Source organism: Monodon monoceros, unplaced genomic scaffold (assembly GCF_005190385.1).
Source record: "Monodon monoceros isolate NGI ecotype Baffin Bay Population unplaced genomic scaffold, NGI_Narwhal_1 Super_Scaffold_11, whole genome shotgun sequence".
Classification (NCBI taxonomy): Eukaryota; Metazoa; Chordata; class Mammalia; order Artiodactyla; family Monodontidae; genus Monodon; species Monodon monoceros.
In genome coordinates, this window is record NW_021703767.1 from 49015492 (window position 1) to 49032159 (window position 16668).

General features: G+C 41.0%; 1 protein-coding gene across 5 annotated transcripts in view; it reads left to right on the forward strand.

Moving 5' to 3' along the window:
* The window catches only part of CEP97 (centrosomal protein 97), a 39864-nt gene that overhangs the window by 16300 nt on the left and 6896 nt on the right, over positions 1–16668 (forward strand). For 2 of the 5 annotated variants that reach the window (XM_029214566.1, XM_029214568.1), the window contains exons 5-9: positions 1963–2076; positions 2630–2796; positions 8734–8898; positions 12462–12595; positions 13032–13806. In XM_029214566.1, coding sequence (XP_029070399.1) covers positions 1963–2076; positions 2630–2796; positions 8734–8898; positions 12462–12595; positions 13032–13806 — 1355 coding nt within the window. Of the gene's footprint in view, positions 1–1068; positions 2077–2629; positions 2797–8733; positions 8899–12461; positions 12596–13031; positions 13807–16668 lie in introns of all 5 variants that reach the window. The other 3 variants (XM_029214569.1, XM_029214570.1, XM_029214571.1) reach the window with 2 other exon arrangements.

Consider the following 16668-nt stretch of genomic DNA (forward strand, 5'->3'; position numbering starts at 1 on the left):
TTAGCAGCTTCAGTTATATAGTACATAACATGTTGGTGGGCTTGAGAGTAAACATTCCTGAACTTTACTTTGTTTTTTGACACTCAAGATTGCTATTTTTTTAGTAATAGATATTACTAAATTATCAAAATTAACTTCACTTTAATTTAAAAAAATCTGTGGCCTGTAGCACTTTTTATAGAGGGGAATGTAATCAAATAAGTCAGGGGTCCCCAAACCCTGGGCCATTAGGGACGGGCTGCACAGCAGGAGGTGAGCGGCAGGCGAGTGAGCAAAGCTTCATCTGTATTTACAGCCGCTCCCCATCGTTTGCATTACCACCTGAGCTCCGCCTCCTGACAGATCAGCAGTGGCATGAGATCCTCATAGGAGCGCGAACCCTACTGTGAACTGCTCAGGCGAGGGGTCTAGGTTGCACGCTCCTTGTGAGAATCTAATGCCTGATGATCTGAGGTGGAGCTGAGGCAGTGATGCTAGCACTGGGGAGCAGCTGCAAATACAGATTATCATTAGCAGAGAGGTTTAACTGCACAGAGACCATAATAAATCAATTGCTTGTGGACTCATATCAAAACCCTATCAGTGAATGGCAAGTGAAAACAAGCTCAGGGCTCCTACTGATTCTGCATTATGGTGAGTTGTATAATTATTTCATTATATAGTCCAACATAATAACAGAAATAAAGTGTGTAATAAATGTAATGCGCTTGAATCATCCCCAAACCATCCCCCCACACCCCCACCCCGCCCCCGCCCCGGTCTGTGGAAAAATTGTCTTCCACAAAACCGGTCCCTGGTGCCGAAAGGTTGGGGACTGCTGAAATAAGTAACAGTTGGCACCACAGCTTCAACATGTGTAGGCTTTTTCCATATTTTTCCTCCATTGGATATTACTAGCATCAGATGAATTCATTAACCTTAGAAAGAGTATTATTAGCTCAAATTTCACTATATTGTTAGCAGAAATCAGTTTTAGCAACAATTATTCTAAGCAATTTGATGTAGCCAGATACTAAGAGAATTCAAATGAACTAAAAATGATTGAACTTTTTTTTTTCTGGAATGGAGGCATGATTACCTTATCAGAATCCTGGGTGTTGGGACTTCCCTGGTGGCGCAGTGGTTAAGAATCTACCTGCCAATGTAGGGGACATGGGTTTGATCCCTGGTCCAGGAAGATCCCACATGCCTCGGAGCAACTAAACCCTGTGCCACAACTACTGAGCCTGCACTCTAGAGCCCGAGAGCCACAACTACTGAAGCCCGCGTGCCTGGAGCCTGTGCTCTGCAACAAGAGAAGCCACTGTCATGAGAAGCCTGTGCACCGCAACGAAAAGTAGCCCCCGCTCGCTGCAACTAGAGAAAGCCCACATGCAGCGATGAAGACCCAACGCAGCCAAAAAAAAAAAAAAAAAAAAACCCTGGGTGTTGGGAGTATTCGGTTTATTCTTCATTGTTGCTGACTTAATTTGAGTCAGCACCATCTCTAAGCACATTCAGCCTTCCTCAAGCTTTAAGTTACCAAGAGAATATAATTGCAAATTATGGTTTGTGGGTTATCTCTCTCTCTTCGAAAATTTGCTTTATACCTGATTGTTTTAATGAATGTTTTCTTTCACTTTTCTCACCCTCTGTTTTGATGTTTTAAAAGGAAATGAACAAGTATGTTGGAAATTGCTCAAGTTTTAATAACTTAAATCTCACAACATGCCTACACTAAGCATATGTTCTTGGACAAGTCTTTAAACTTTCTTGAGCTTAAAATGTGGATGTGAAAAAGGAGAGTTGGACCAGAAGACCACGTAGAACCCTTCCAGCATTAGCAGTCTTTGATTTGTGTGTGATGAGAAGTATAATAAAACAGATCACTTTATGTTTGTACACACCATTTTGGTTTTATCAAAATAGACCAATTTATTTGTAATCTTTTCATTTGTAATGCATTTTCTTTTTACTTTCAAGACCCTACTTTTACATGGAAATATCATCACCTCTCTTAGAATGGCACCTGCTTATCTACCCAGATGTCTTGCTATACTTTCTTTGGCAGAAAATGAAATCCGGGACTTAAATGAGGTAAAATTTGAGGGTATCTTATGGGATCTGGGAAGCTGGAAAGTCAGGAGAGATGCAGGAAAGGGTTGTGAGCTCACTTTAGACTGTGAGTATCCTGGAAGAAACTGCTATCAGGATGAAACACTTGGCTCTAGAAGACCATTATTTTTCTTTCTACTTTTACTTAATGTCAGTGGGTTATTAAGGCTTAATTTCATTTGCAGTGCTGTACTTATCACTCCATTGGGAAGTAATTGTTAGTAGAGGGTCATGTACATTAACAGGGTTAATAAGGCACACTCTGCACCTTTTTCTGGCTGCTGTTATATTTTCAAAATAGGGTTCTCTTTGCTAGGAAACAGTGCTTTCTAAGGGACTTTGTACAGCAAGGACAGATGGCCATATTGTTGGAATTTTGGAAGTCAGTGGATAATATAAGAGTGTTACTTGTCAGTTTTCAAAACAAGAGGGAAATTGTTACATTCTCAAACTGCCGAAGATGTGTAATCCGTGGAAGCCCTGCGCTTGACACTGAGTAGTCCATTTCATTCAACAAAGCTGTCCTTTGTTCCAGATCTCTTTTCTGGCATCCTTAACTGAATTGGAACAGTTGTCGATCATGAACAATCCTTGTGTGATGGCAACACCTTCCATTCCAGGGTTCGACTATCGGCCATACATCGTCAGCTGGTGCTTAAACCTCAGAGTCCTAGATGGATATGTGATTTCGCAGAAGGAAAGGTGAACATGACCTCTTTAACATCACATTTATCATGGAAGTTAACTGAAAAGCCCATTTCTAGCTTACTACAGATTAATAAACTGAATATTTCTTGAAATGTGCATTTAGAAATTAAGATCATTTGTACCATCATATAGCAGACTCTGTGCTGTTCATTGAGGATTTTTTATCCTTTCTAAAAAAGGATAAGAAATAAATATCAACCTTAGAGGTTGGGGCTAGTGAGTTTAACTTCTTGCCCAACATACAACAAATTGATTTCTAAAAATCCTTTTGTTAATCGATTGTTTGCGGCTTGGAGCATTTCTACATAGAAACCGTGTTATAGATGCTGTGTAGGATTTCAGATCAATCCCACAAAAGCTTCTATCCATCATATTGTAAAGGCAGTATTAATAATACCTTAGTACCCAACTACTCTTTATAACAGTGACCTTGGGAAAATGCGTGCAGAGTTCCAATTTGGAACTGGTAGCAGACATGCTGATTGGTCCTCACCTTCTACCTGTGAAACAGCAGAAGTGGGAACTCCCCCTTCTCTAGATCTTTGATGGTTTCTGCAGCTTGGAGCTGGGACCCCTGCATGATGGGGTCTTCTGGACGCTGGCACATGATCAGTAGAATCAGAGCTTCAGGGGAGGTAAGGAACTAGGTTGTGGACAAGAAGGGGTGGATTTAGAGAGGATAGTGAGAATCAGGATGACTTAATTCTCTTCACTCTGCCTCATTTCTCTTCTTCCTTTCACTGCATACACACCTGCATTCATGGACTCAACACATACATTCTTCCTCGCTTTTTTTGTCCTTCTGTTCTACAGATTGAAAGTCGCTTGAGGGGTTTCCCGATGGGAGAAGGAATGGTAGATTACTGACAGGGTTTTCCTTTTCTTTCTCCCTCTCTTTCGTCTAGTTGCTGTACAGGGTGTGGGGCAGTGAGGAATGGCAACCAGGAGCTACATAGTGGTGGTGCTGGTGTAGGGTGCAGGACGTATGTCAGTTCTGGTTTGCCTACAAAAAAGTGTGGCTTTTCCTTTTTCCTGCAGTGAGTGTTGCTGTGTATTCAGACACCTTATTTTATTTCAAACTGTGGGTAATTCTAAAGCTGGAATATCGGTTTACTTGGATTATCTTCTCTGGATCTTCCTTTAATAGAAAGAAAGACGTTATCAGATTTCTCTGTGGGAGTAGGACTGGCAACACTTTCATATGTGGCAGCAGCATGGTGAGATGGGCAGAGGTAAGGGTTTGGTGTAAAGAGAGACCTGGGAAGAGAATGAGACCTGGTCAGGAGAGACAAGAGAAAGCTTCACATCTTTCCCTGCCGCCCATTAGCAGTGTGGCCTGGACAAGTTCCATAACTTCTCTGAGCCTTAGTATTCTCATCTTTAAAATGTGGCTAAAACTACCTAGCTTTCAAGGATGCTATGAGAACTAAAGATAATGGGTATAGCATAATACTGGTCAGACAGTAGATGCTTAATAAGTGATAATTGTCATTATTACTTAAGGATAGGGACTGGGGATTGAAGAGTTTTGTAGAAACTAAAGCTGGTGTTAAAAAGCAGAAGATATCTGTTGAATAGATGAATAATAATGCAAAGGCTATGTTTCTATACTGTGGAAATGGTTTTAATCCAAGTGACTTTAAGGTGAATTTGCATTTTTTTGGAACTTTCTCTATAATGTTTTGTAGTTGTTTAATTTCAGGTTCTTCAGGAGGTAGGGAAGAGTGAACTTTTACTTGGGTAGCCTCTCTCTCTCTCTGTGGGGTTATTCTACACTAAAGTATGGGAGGAAGGAAGAGGTGGGAGTGTAGCTTAAAAGCAACCCTTTCTCAGACAGATTCTTTTCCCCCCCACATTAAAAAAAATTGCACAGTATCATATAATTCAGAAATAGTTCAAACGTACTATTTAAAAATACCCATATAATCATCACTGAAAATAAGACTAGAACAAAACCAGCACTCCAGAGATCTCCTTTGCCCCACTCTCATCATAACTCCCCTCCCCACTAGAGATAACCACTATGTTGATATTTTTGATAATTCAGAAAGATTATTTTTTTCCTCGTTTATTATGGAGGCTTCAAATCAACCAGCTCCCACCAGAGTAGCTAAAATTAAAAGGACGGACAATACTAAGTACTGATGAGTATGTAGAACAATTGGAACTCCCATACACTGTTCTAGGAGTGTAAATGGTGCAGCCATTTTGAAAAACTGGCAGTATTTACTGAAGTTGGACTTATAAATACACTATGACCCAGCAGTTTGGTTTCTGGTATATACCCTAGAGAAATAGATGCTTATGTCTACCAAAAAACATGTATATAAGCATGTTCATAGCTTATATACATGTTTATTCATAATAGCTCCAAACATTTGGGAGCTATGTGAGACATTTGGGAAACAACCCAAATGTCAGTGCATAGAAGAGTGGGTAAATAGAGTTCTATTCAAACCAAAGAACCTAGGTTGTTGAGAAAAATGCTGCTGCAGTTGATGTCTGAGACAACTGTGTAGTCTGTAAACAGTGCTCCCATGTTTTAAAACAACTCTGGAAGTATTTTGTCTTGGAGGGAGGAATTATTCTAAGGGAGAGCTATTGACTGAAAAATCAGTGGGTAGCCTGAGCAGTGTTCCAACATTTTCCTGGTCAGCCTTGGAATTGCCCTGAAGGATAGGCAGGAAGGAATTTCTAGTTTTTGTATCTACCCAGCCTGTTGTTTGCTAAGAACAACCAAGTTAAATTTTTTCTCCATGATGAAAAGTGTCCCAAGTTCCCTGATGACCTTGGGTAGCCAGATCTTAAGTGTTTGTGTCACCCAAAAAAGTAACTTGAGCAGTCACCCACCGCTGTGGTGCTTTGGCTGAGGGCTTTCTCAGAGAGAAGCACACCTGGGGAAGGACCTTTGTGTAACACCTCAGTATTTGGAGTTCTTTCTGAATTTGTTTTCAATCTCTGTTTTACTGTTTATAGGACCTAGTACCAAGCTACACCTCTGTTGCTTACAGATCAGAACTTAGGGAGCAGAATTTTGGAGACGTTTCTTTTTTTGAAAGGATGTTTAAAATATATACAGAAGTAGAGTAACATAATGAACACCTAAATACCCACCATGTGGCTTCAACAGTTATCAACATTTTGCCAATCTTGTTTCATCTATCCCGCACTTTTTTTTTGGTTAGGATATTTTAAAAGCAAATACCAGATATCATTTCATCCATTATTCCTTTTTTTTTTTTTATTAGGTGAAAGATCAGTTTTAAATTCTCTCAGTAGTTGCTATCCCTGTTATATAATGTAGACTGTTCCTTTAATTTCAAGAGAAAAGTCATATTCCAGTGATTTGAAATTAATATGTTAGAGCTGAATTAATTTTAATTTTGTCTTTGAATGAGCAGAGAGATTTTTTTTACCTAAGAAAATATCGTATGGATTAATAAACTTGTGTAATGGTGTGTTTATTGATGAATGTGAAGCAAAGGCAGAAAAACAGATCTTACAGTAGTTGATACTCCACAGTTCGTGGTTCACCTCACACACTTAAACTGTGGAATACCTGAGCCTCCTTCTGTATCCTTTTACTTTCGCTTTTCTTTCCTCCCAAACTACAAACCGTCTATAACCTGGAAGCGTCGTTTGCTAGCTATTATTAAAGTTGGGGATTGTCCTCTATTATGGACCTTTTTTAGGGACAGCCTTTCAACAAGCCATTTGCTTGGCAGGAGAACTTATGGAAACTTAGAGCAGAGTTCATGAAGATCCTGAATGAGCTTTATCTAATCCGCAGGAATGTGTCTATGGAAGAAATACTTCTAATTATTTTTATTAAGTGTATTAAAATTTTTATTGTTACGTGACTTCAGTTAATCAGCTTGGCATACCTTATATCTCATTGTTAGAAAACAGTTTCACCTTTCTTGTGACACTGGCACATCATAGAAAACTAAACTCATTTTACTGCACCAAGACTCTTCTGCACTATTTAACCAGCTGTCAAAAGAACCAGTTTCTTTTCAGTCTATAATACATCTTGGGTGGCTTAACAGTTTTGGACTGTACAGTTTTTTGCATAATGTGGATACCTTAATGTGAAGGTTGAAGAAAAGGGTTGTGGATTGGAAATGATTTTCAAACTATTTGCAATGCTGAGTTAAATGGTGTACAGAGAAACAAAGTACGCCAAAATGATGCAACTTCAAGTTGATGGGCAGATTTAAGAATGATAAAATTGAGGCAAAAGCATGTTAATTAAAAAGAAATTCAGGGCTTCCCTGGTGGCGCAGTGGTTGAGAGTCTGCCTGCCGATGCAGGGGACATGGGTTAGTGCCCCGGTCCGGGAAGATCCCACGTGCCACGGAGTGGCTGGGCCCATGGGCCATGGCCGCTGGGCCCGAGCGTCCGGAGCCTGTGCTCCGCAACGGGAGAGGCCACAACAGTGAGAGGCCCACGTACTGCAAAAAAAAAAAAAAAAAAAAGAAATTCAAACATATTACAAAAGTAAACAGTAGTGTAATGACCTCCCCTGAATCTGTCACCCAGCTTCAGCAGTTTTCAATTCATGGCCAACTTTGTTCATCGCTACCTTCACCCATGCCCCCTTTTCCTGTATGATTTTGAAACAAGTCTCAGATTATATATAATTTCATCTCTAAAAGATAAGGACTCTTAAAGAAATAACTATAATACTGTTATCACTTATCAAAAAATTTAACAATAATTCCATAATAACACCACATATTAGTTAAGTGCTTACATTTCCAGTAGTCCTCATAAATGCAGTTTTGTAATGGATTTTTGGAAACAGGATCGAAATAAGGCCATACATTGTAATTGGTTGATATATTAAAAAAAATTCTTTCCTGCTCTCTTTTTCAGTGTTTTAAAAATGTATTATCATTGCATGCTCCATGGGTTGGCTGTGCTGATTGGGTAGTTTTCACTTGGGATCTTGTGGTGAGATCACATGGAGCAGGAGTCGTTTGAAGGCTCAACTTGGCTGGAGGTCCAAGATGATGCTTTCAAATCTCTCCATGGGTTCCTCCTCTTCTTATTTTCTTTGCTTTCATTTCTCTTCTTTTGGTTGTTGAAGAAATCAGATTATTTGTCCTATAGAGTTTCCCACTGTGCTTATTTTGCCAATTGCTATGTCTCTGTGTCTTTTGACATATTCCTCTCCTTCTGTATTTCCTGTAAATTGGTAGTTGAATGTGGAGGTTTGATCAGATTTTTGTTGGGAGAAGGACTACTTTGTGGGTTCTGTTGAGAGGCACATGGTGTCTGGTTGTCTCTTGTGTTAGGAGTAGCTATTAATGATCAGTGCCTAAATCCATTAATTCATTGAGAGTTGCAAAATGGTGAAATTTTAATTCTATCATTAATTTTTTTATTAGCTGGAATACTTCTATGAAGTAACTATTTGGTCATTGGTATAGTTTGTATAGGAAAGGTAGAATTAATAATATTTAATTTGTCTCCTTTACTTACCAGTTTTTAAAAATAATGAGTTGGTAGTTCACTAGCATCCTTCAGCTGTGACCAATTAGCTTTAAAAAAAAACTATCATGAACTAATGGATTTAAACACAATTTATGTATTTAGGTACTTCAGTTTGATAGTGAATGAAGGGACTATTCATTGCTTCTTTGAAAATAATTTTAAAATATTTGGAAAATATTTATTTTAAATAAATTTAAAATATTAGTAAAAATCTTTGGAAGTGCTCCTAAGCAAGAAAAAAGGTTTAAAACATTGTAATAGTAAGGAGAATGAATCAGGATAGATTTTCTTTTTAACTTGAGTGAATTTTATTTATGAAAAATATCCAATGATGCTATAAAGGTAAATTAAGAAGGAAGAATCATTATTGCTTAAAAATGTATCTTGTCTACCCTAGTGCCATCCCTTCTTCTTTATGTCCCTCAATTCCAGTTTGAAAGCTGAATGGCTGTATAGTCAGGGCAAGGGGAGAGCATATCGGCCTGGCCAGCACATCCAGCTTGTCCAGTATCTGGCTACAGTCTGTCCTCTCACTTCTACGCTGGGTCTTCAGACTGCAGAGGATGCCAAACTAGAGAAGATTCTGAGCAAGCAGAGGTGAGCCCATTTATCTGTAGCGGTTGATGAATTCACAAGTGAAAATACCTCTGACTCTTTCCTGCAGGGTTAGTAGGACTGAGGTGAGTGCTGCGGCCCACATTTCTGGGCACTTGGGCCACTGGTCACTGTAGCAGTTCTGTGGGGGAACCGAACCTTGCAGTGCAGTCCAGTTTGCTCCCCAGCAACTGCATTGCTAATCATTTCTTCAGTGGGGAGAGCCAAGCAGCATGGGAGAGTGGGATTTTTAAAAACTGCATTTGTCCCTTAATGTGGGTGTTTCATATGGGTTTTAAAATACTAACATTAAGAAGTATAGCTTGGGGCTTCCTTGGTGGCACAGTGGTTGAGAGTCTGCCTGCCGATGCAGGGGACATGGGTTCGTGCCCCGGTCCAGGAAGATCCCACATGCCGCGGAGCGGCTAGGCCCGTGAGCCATGGCCGCTGAGCCTGCGCGTCTGGAGCCTGTGCTCTGCAGCGGGAGAGGCCACAACAGTGAGAAGCCCATGTACCGCAAAAAAAAAATAAAATAAAAAATAAAGAAAAGAAAAGAAAAGAAAAGAAGTATAGCTTGGAGTCTTCCCTGGTGGCGCAGTGGTTAAGAATCCGCCTGCCAATGCAGGGGGTGTGGGTTCGATCCCTGGTCCGAGAAGATCCCACATGCCACAGAGCAACTAAGCCCGTGCGCCGCAGCAAGAGAAGCCACCACAATGAGAAGCCTGCGCACCGCTACGAGGAGTAGCCCCCGCTCCCTGCAACTAGAGGAAGCCCGCACACAGCAGCGAAGACCCAACTCAGCCAAACATAAATAAAAATTAAAAAAAAAAAAAAAAGAAAAGAAAAGTATAGTTTGGGAATTGCCTGGTGGTCCAGTGGTTAAGACTCCACACTTTCACTGGGGAGGGCCCAGGTTCAGTCCCTGGTTGGGGAGCTAAGATCCCACAAGCCGTGCAGCGCAGCCAAAAAAAAAAGTATAGCTAGAAGCATTTAGTAGTCACTTCTTTTGTCAGAGATCCTGCCTTTGAAGGTTTGTGCGTGTATATGCATATGATGGTGTCTGACTATGTGATTTAAAAATAAGTTTCTTAACCTTTTCTATCCAGTGCTTTTAAATGAGACTTTGTAATTTGGGGGTTATTAAAGGTATATACATTCTGCTTTTTTAAAAAAATTATTTTATTGAAGTCGAGTTGATTTACAATGTTGTGTCAATCTCTGCTGTACAGCACAGTGACTCAGTTATACACACATAGACATTCTTTTTTTATATTCTTTTCCATTATGGTTTATCCCAGGAGATTGGATGTAGTTCCCTGTGCTGTACAGTAGGACCTTGTTGTTTATCCATTCTAAATGTAATAGTTTGCATCTACCAACCCAGAACTCCCAGTCCATCCCTCTCCCTCCCCTCCTTCCTCTTGGCAACCACAAGTCTTTTCTCTATGTCTGTGAGTCTGTTTCTGTTTTGTGGATAGGTTCTTTTGTGCCATATTTTAGATTCCGCATACAAGCGATATCATATGTATTTGTCTTTCTCTTTCTGACATACTTCAGTATGATAATCTCTGGTTGCATCCATGTTGCTGCAAATGTCATTATTTCATTCTTTTTTTATGGGTGAGTAGTATTCCATTGTGTATATGTACCCCATCTTCTTTATCCATTCATCTGTCGATGGACATTCAGGTTGTTTCCATGTTTTGGCTATTGTAAATAGTGCTGCTATAAACAAGGGGTACATGTGTCTTTTTGAATTATAGTTTTGTCTGGGTATATGCTCAGGAGTGGGATTGCTGGATCATATGGTAATTCTATTTTCAGTTTTCTGAGGAACTTCCATACTGTTTTCCATAGTGGCTGCACCAATTTACATTCCCACCAACAGTGTAGGAGGGTTCCCTTTTCTCCATACCCTCTCCAGCATTTGTATTTGTAGACTTTTAAAAAAATTTAAAAATATTTTTAAATTTAATTTTATTATTATTTAAAATTTTATTATTTGGCTGCATTGGGTCTTAGTTGCGGCACGCGATATCTTCGTTGTGGTGTGTGGGCTTCTCTAGTTGCAGTGCTTGGGCTTCTCTCTAGTTGTGGCACGCAGGCTGTAGAGCGCGAGGGCCCAGTAGTTGTGGCGCATGGGCTTAGTTGCCCTGTGGCATGTGGGACCTTAGTTCCCCAACCAGGGATTGAACCCCTATCCCCTGCATTGGATAGGATTCAATGGATGCTTAACCGTGGACCACCAGGGAAGTCCCTGTTATTTGTAGACTTTTGATGATGGCCATTCTGACCCACGTGAGGTGGTACCTCATTGTAGGTTTGATTTGCATTTCTCCAATAATTAGTGATGTTGAGCATCTTTTCATGTGCCTACTGTCCATCTGTATGTCTTCTTTGGAGAAATGTCTGTTAAGGTCTTCTGCCCATTTTTCAATTGGGTTGGTTTTTTTGTTGTTGAGTTGTATGAACTGTTTGTATATTTTGGAGATTAGGCCCTTGTCAGCTGCATCGTTTGCAAATATTTTCTCCCATTCTGTAGGTTGTCTTTTCTTTTGTTGTTGCTGTTTTTTGTTTTTTTTTTTTAATGGTTTCCTTTGCTGTGCAAAAGCTTGTAGGTTTGATTAGGTCCCTCTTTTTTTTTAATGGCTTTTAAAAATAATTAATTAATTTTCAAATTTTTGGCTGTGTTGGGTCTTCGTTGCTGTGAGCAGGCTTTCTCTAGTTGTGGTGAGCAGGGGCTACTCTTTGTTGCCGTTCACGGGCTTCACATTGTTGTAATTTCTCTTGTTGCGGAGCACGAGCTCTAGGCGCGCAGTCTTCAGTAGTTGTGGCACGTGGGCTCAGTAGTTGTGGCTTGCAGGCTCTAGAGCTCAGGCTCAGTAGTTGTGGTGCATGGGCTTAGTTGCTCTGCAGCATGTGGGATCTTCCTGGGCCAGGGCTCGAACCCATGTCCCTTGCATTGGCAGGCAGATTCTTTACCACTGTGCCACCAGGGAAGCCCCCCATTTTTAAATTTTTGTTTTTATTTCTATTGCCTTGGGAGACTGACCTAAGAAAATATTGGTATGATTTATGTCAGAGAATGTTTTGCCTATGCTTTCTTCTAGGAGTTTTATGGTGTCTTGTCTTATGTTTAAGTCTTTAAGCCATTTTGAGTTTATTTTTGTGCGTGGTGTGAGGGTGTGTTCTGTTTTTGTTTTTGTTTTTTTTGTTTTTTGGCTGCACTGAGCAGCTTGTGGGATTTTAGTTTCCCGACCAGGGATCGAACCTGGGTGTTCGGCAGTGAGAGCATGGAGGGACCACTGGACCACCACTGGACCACCACCCTCCCCTGTGAGGGTGTGTTCTAACTTCATTGATTTACATGCAGCTGTCCAACTTTCCCAGCACCACTTGCTGAAGAGACTGTCTTTTTCCCATTTTATATTCTTGCCTTTCAAAGGTATATACTTTGAAAGCTTGTAAACTTCTACCTTTTTGACAGTGTTACCCTTCAAAGGGAGCAGAAAAAGCTTTCTTTTTTTGGTTTGCGTTAAATCACATCAGATGTTACTGATTTTTAGGTTTCACCAGAGGCAGTTGATGAACCAGAGCCAAAATGAAGAGTCGTCTTCTCTTGCTCCTGTTGAAACAAGGGCATCCCTTATACCGGAGCATTCCAGCCCCATTCAAGATTGCCAGGTAGTCCAGGAAAGTGGTAAGAAGTTAACTGATCTCTGATCCTTTTTCTCCAAGTTGTTTGATCTGTTTGGTATCATAAAACAAAAAAAGTACATGTTTTCATAATTTTGTACTTGTTAGCTTAAGTGAACAATTTGGATCTTATATTTTATATATATGTATATACACAGATAGACATATATAACTACTATATGTCTAATTTTTGAAAACGTTCAGAGAACTGCTACCTTTTGAAGTGACCTGGTACTTTGATTATTCTTATGACCATTGCAAGAATTCATTTTCTTAAAAATATTTGGTTTGGTGTTTTAGGCATATTGGAGGAAATTACTGAAATCATTTCTTTGCACTTTACTATATTTCAGGGATTAGAGTTCATTAAAAGGATCCAACTGAAAAAATACTTCTTTAAACATTTGATGTTTTAAATGATGTTCTGTTGATTCTTTTAGAACCCGTCATCCAGGTCAATTCTTGGGTTGGGATAAGCAGTAATGATGACCATTTATATGCTGTTAAGAATAACTTTCCAGCCTCTGTACACACTACAAGATATTCTCGAAATGACCTGCACCTGGAAGACATCCAGACAGATGAAGACAAGTTAAACTGTAGTCTTCTCTCTTCAGAGTCTACTTTTATGCCAGTTGCATCAGGACTCTCTCCAGTATCACCTACAGTTGAGCTGAGGCTGCAAGACATTAACTTGGGCCTAGAAAATGATGGTGCTGCCGATGAATCTGTGAAATGTCTGGAAAACAACGGCTTTGATAAGGAAGGGGAAAAGGCTTTTTGGGCTGCAAACGAGAATTCTGTTGAGATGACAAAAAGTGCTATCAGTACAGAGGTAAATGAGGAAGATGGGCTATTACCTTGTCGCGAGCCAACAGTAACCAATGCCATCATAAAGGATGACACCCACAGTCTTACATCTTTTCCCGAGTCAGTTGGACACAATGTCTTCCATACGCAGCCAGACAGTGAAGAAACCATGTCTCAAACAGCTTCAGAGAAACTTCCTTGCAGGGTTTTAACCCACAGATCTCTTACTTTGGGACAAAATAAAGTTGCCCTTCAGAAATTGAATGAAGCAGCCACCAAGCTTCAGGCCTATTGGCGGGGCTTTTATGCCAGAAACTACAACCCACAAGCTAAAGATGTACGCTATGAAATCCGGCTGCGCCGGATGCAGGAGCACATTGTCTGCCTAACTGATGAAATAAGGAGGTGGGTGAAAAGCCCCTTTTTAGGACTTTTACAGTTTGGATGCTGTTTGGTTGGTTTGGGGGTGTCAGATTCTTAGCATTGATTCAGAACACTGAATCACTGCTTTTGTGGCCAGGACACTTTCCATACCGTGTTGCCACTCTTGGTTTGTCTCCTACAATATACTGAAAGCATCTTGAGTGCAGGGACTGCCATATGCATCTTCATCTGTGGTACAGCAATTGGAGCGTAGATGCAGCATAGCAGTAAATTTTGAATGAATGCATGCCTTATGGACATCTATATACCTAAACACAGAAGGTACAGAAAATATAGAAAAGCTGAATTTTAAGTATAAAAATGAGAAGATGAGAAAGTCTACGTAGAACGCAGTAGGTGACGTAAGAATTAAAGAAAATAGCAGGGACTTAAAAGGGGCTAAAATTGGGGGGCTATGGTGGCACTTATTTGTTCATTCCATGGCTCACATGTTTTCATGACTGTCAACTCAGGAAAATGAGGATTTCATAGATTTATTCTGAGTATTAGTATTGTAACCAGCAGTATTTATTAATATTATCAGGTGGGAGAGGAGGAAGCAATAAAAGAGACTGAGGAGGGACAGCCAGAGTGGTAGGAGAGTGGGAGAGTGTGTGTCCCAGCTCCAGCAGGGAAGTGTTTCAGGAGAGAAGAGAGGTGCTGTAAGAGGACAGAGAACTGTGTGTTAGATTTAGCAGCTGGAGGTTATTGGTGACTGTGTTGAGGGTCCCCAAGACTATCCTCAGGTTTGATGATTTGCAAAAAGGACTCACAGGACTCAAGAAAGCTATTCTTTTTTTTTTTTTTTTTTTTTTTTTGCGGTACGCGGGCCTCTCACTGTTGTGGCCTCTCCCATCGCGGAGCACAGGCTCCGGACGCGCAGGCTCAGCAGCCATAGCCCACGGGCCCAGCCGCTTCGCGGCATGTGGGATCTTCCCGGACCGGGGCACGAACCTGTGACCCCTGCATCGGCAGGCGGACTCCCAACCACTGCACCACCAGGGAAGCCCAAGAAAGCTATTCTTTATGTTCAGGATTATGGTTTATCAGAGTGAAAGGATATAGATTACAATCAGCAAAGGAAAAAGACACACTGGGCAGAGTTCAGGAGAGACCAAGTACAAGCTTCTAGTTGTCTTCTTCCAGTGCAGTTGTACACATGGGGCTCGATTCTCCTGGCAACGATGTGTGACAACACATCTGAAGTATGTGAACCTCAAGGGAGGCTCACTCGAGTCTTGGCATCCAGGGTTTTTATTGGGGGTCAGTCACCTAGGCGTTGAGTGCCCCTGTGACTGACCTTAACTACTCAGACCTCAGCCCCCACCCAAGGTCAAACTGATGCATTGTGGCCCAGGGTCTCAGGTGAACAAAACAGGTATTCACCAGAAAATACACTGTTAGCATAAACCAAGGTCCCAGATGTACAAAGATACTCTTATCAGGCAGGATATTCCAAGGGCTTGAAGGTTATCTCTCAGGAGCTGGTCAAGGCTAGTCCTGTCTTTAGAATGTGCAGGGTTCAAACACCCCAGTCCTGTTGAGTTAACCTCTTCCTGCCCAATGAGCTTCTTCAGAGCAGCTTCAGTGGGTAGTGGGATGAAGGCGGTTTGGAAAGGATTGAGTAGTGAATGAGAGGTGAAGAGTGAGGGTAGCCAACTTTTGGAAAGTGTTGATGTGAGGAAGAGAAGAGAGTAGGTAGTTGCCAGAGGAGAATCTGGACTTAGGAAGATTCTTTTTTAAAGATGGGAGATATAGAGCAGGTTTATGTGTTGATGGAAATGATTCTATAAGGAAGGAAGAACTGATGGTGCAGAGCAAAGAAAGAAGAAGTGCAGGATGGAAGTTCTTGAGAAAGTGAAAGAAGAAGAGGTCCAGTGCACAAGTAGAGGGAGTAGCCTGAAGTAGGAACAGGAGCAGGTAAGGTGGTAGGTTTGATGGTGGGATAGGGAAGTCCTGCCTGATGGTTGTTTCTCCTTTTCCAATAATATACAAGATGTGGTCAGCACTTGGAAGTGAGGAGAGGGGTGAGGATGTGGGAGGTTTAAGAGAGGTATGAGGTGTGGGGTATTCATCTTAAAAGTAAACTTATAAGTGGAATGGAGGAGGATAACTGGACAGGGTGAGGAAAAACTTAGAGTGCAAAACGATAGGTCAGACTGTATGATTTTCATCAACAACTCTCAGCTGTTCCATTCTGATTTTGGACATGGTTCAGCCAGGAGTGGGTTCTTTTCCAGGTGAACATGGAAGGGGAGAGAGGGAAGGGCAAGGGAGCTGACGACATTTGGGAGGGGAATGGTTATAATGATGGATCTCAGAATTTAAAGGAGGTAGAAGGAAAGACAGGAGAAAGGGGTCATTTGTTTGGTGGTCATAGATGAAGATTGGTCGTCCAGGTTGTTGCAGATTATGGCAAGAACAAGTGAACTGGGAGGATTGGACGTAGTGGTTTGTGTTGGTGCTTGAAATCATTTTTGAAAATGGTGTAGTCAAAATGCTTGGGTCTAATACACTGCCAAACGTAGAATAGATAGCTAGTGGGAAGCAGCTGCATAGCACAGGGAGATCAGCTCGGTGCTTTGTGTCCACCTAGAGGGGTGGGTTAGGGAGGGTGGGAGGGAGGGAGGCACAAGAGGGAGGAGATATGGGGATATATGTATATGTATAGCTGATTCACTTTGTTATACAGCAGAAGCTAATACAACATTGTAAAGCAATTATGCTCCAATAAAGATGTTAAAAAAAAATACTTGGGTCTAGAGTGGGACTGAGGATGAGTGATGGGGGTGGATTATTGTTAGATAGAGCATCTATGTGAATGTCAAGAGCTCCAGAAATGAC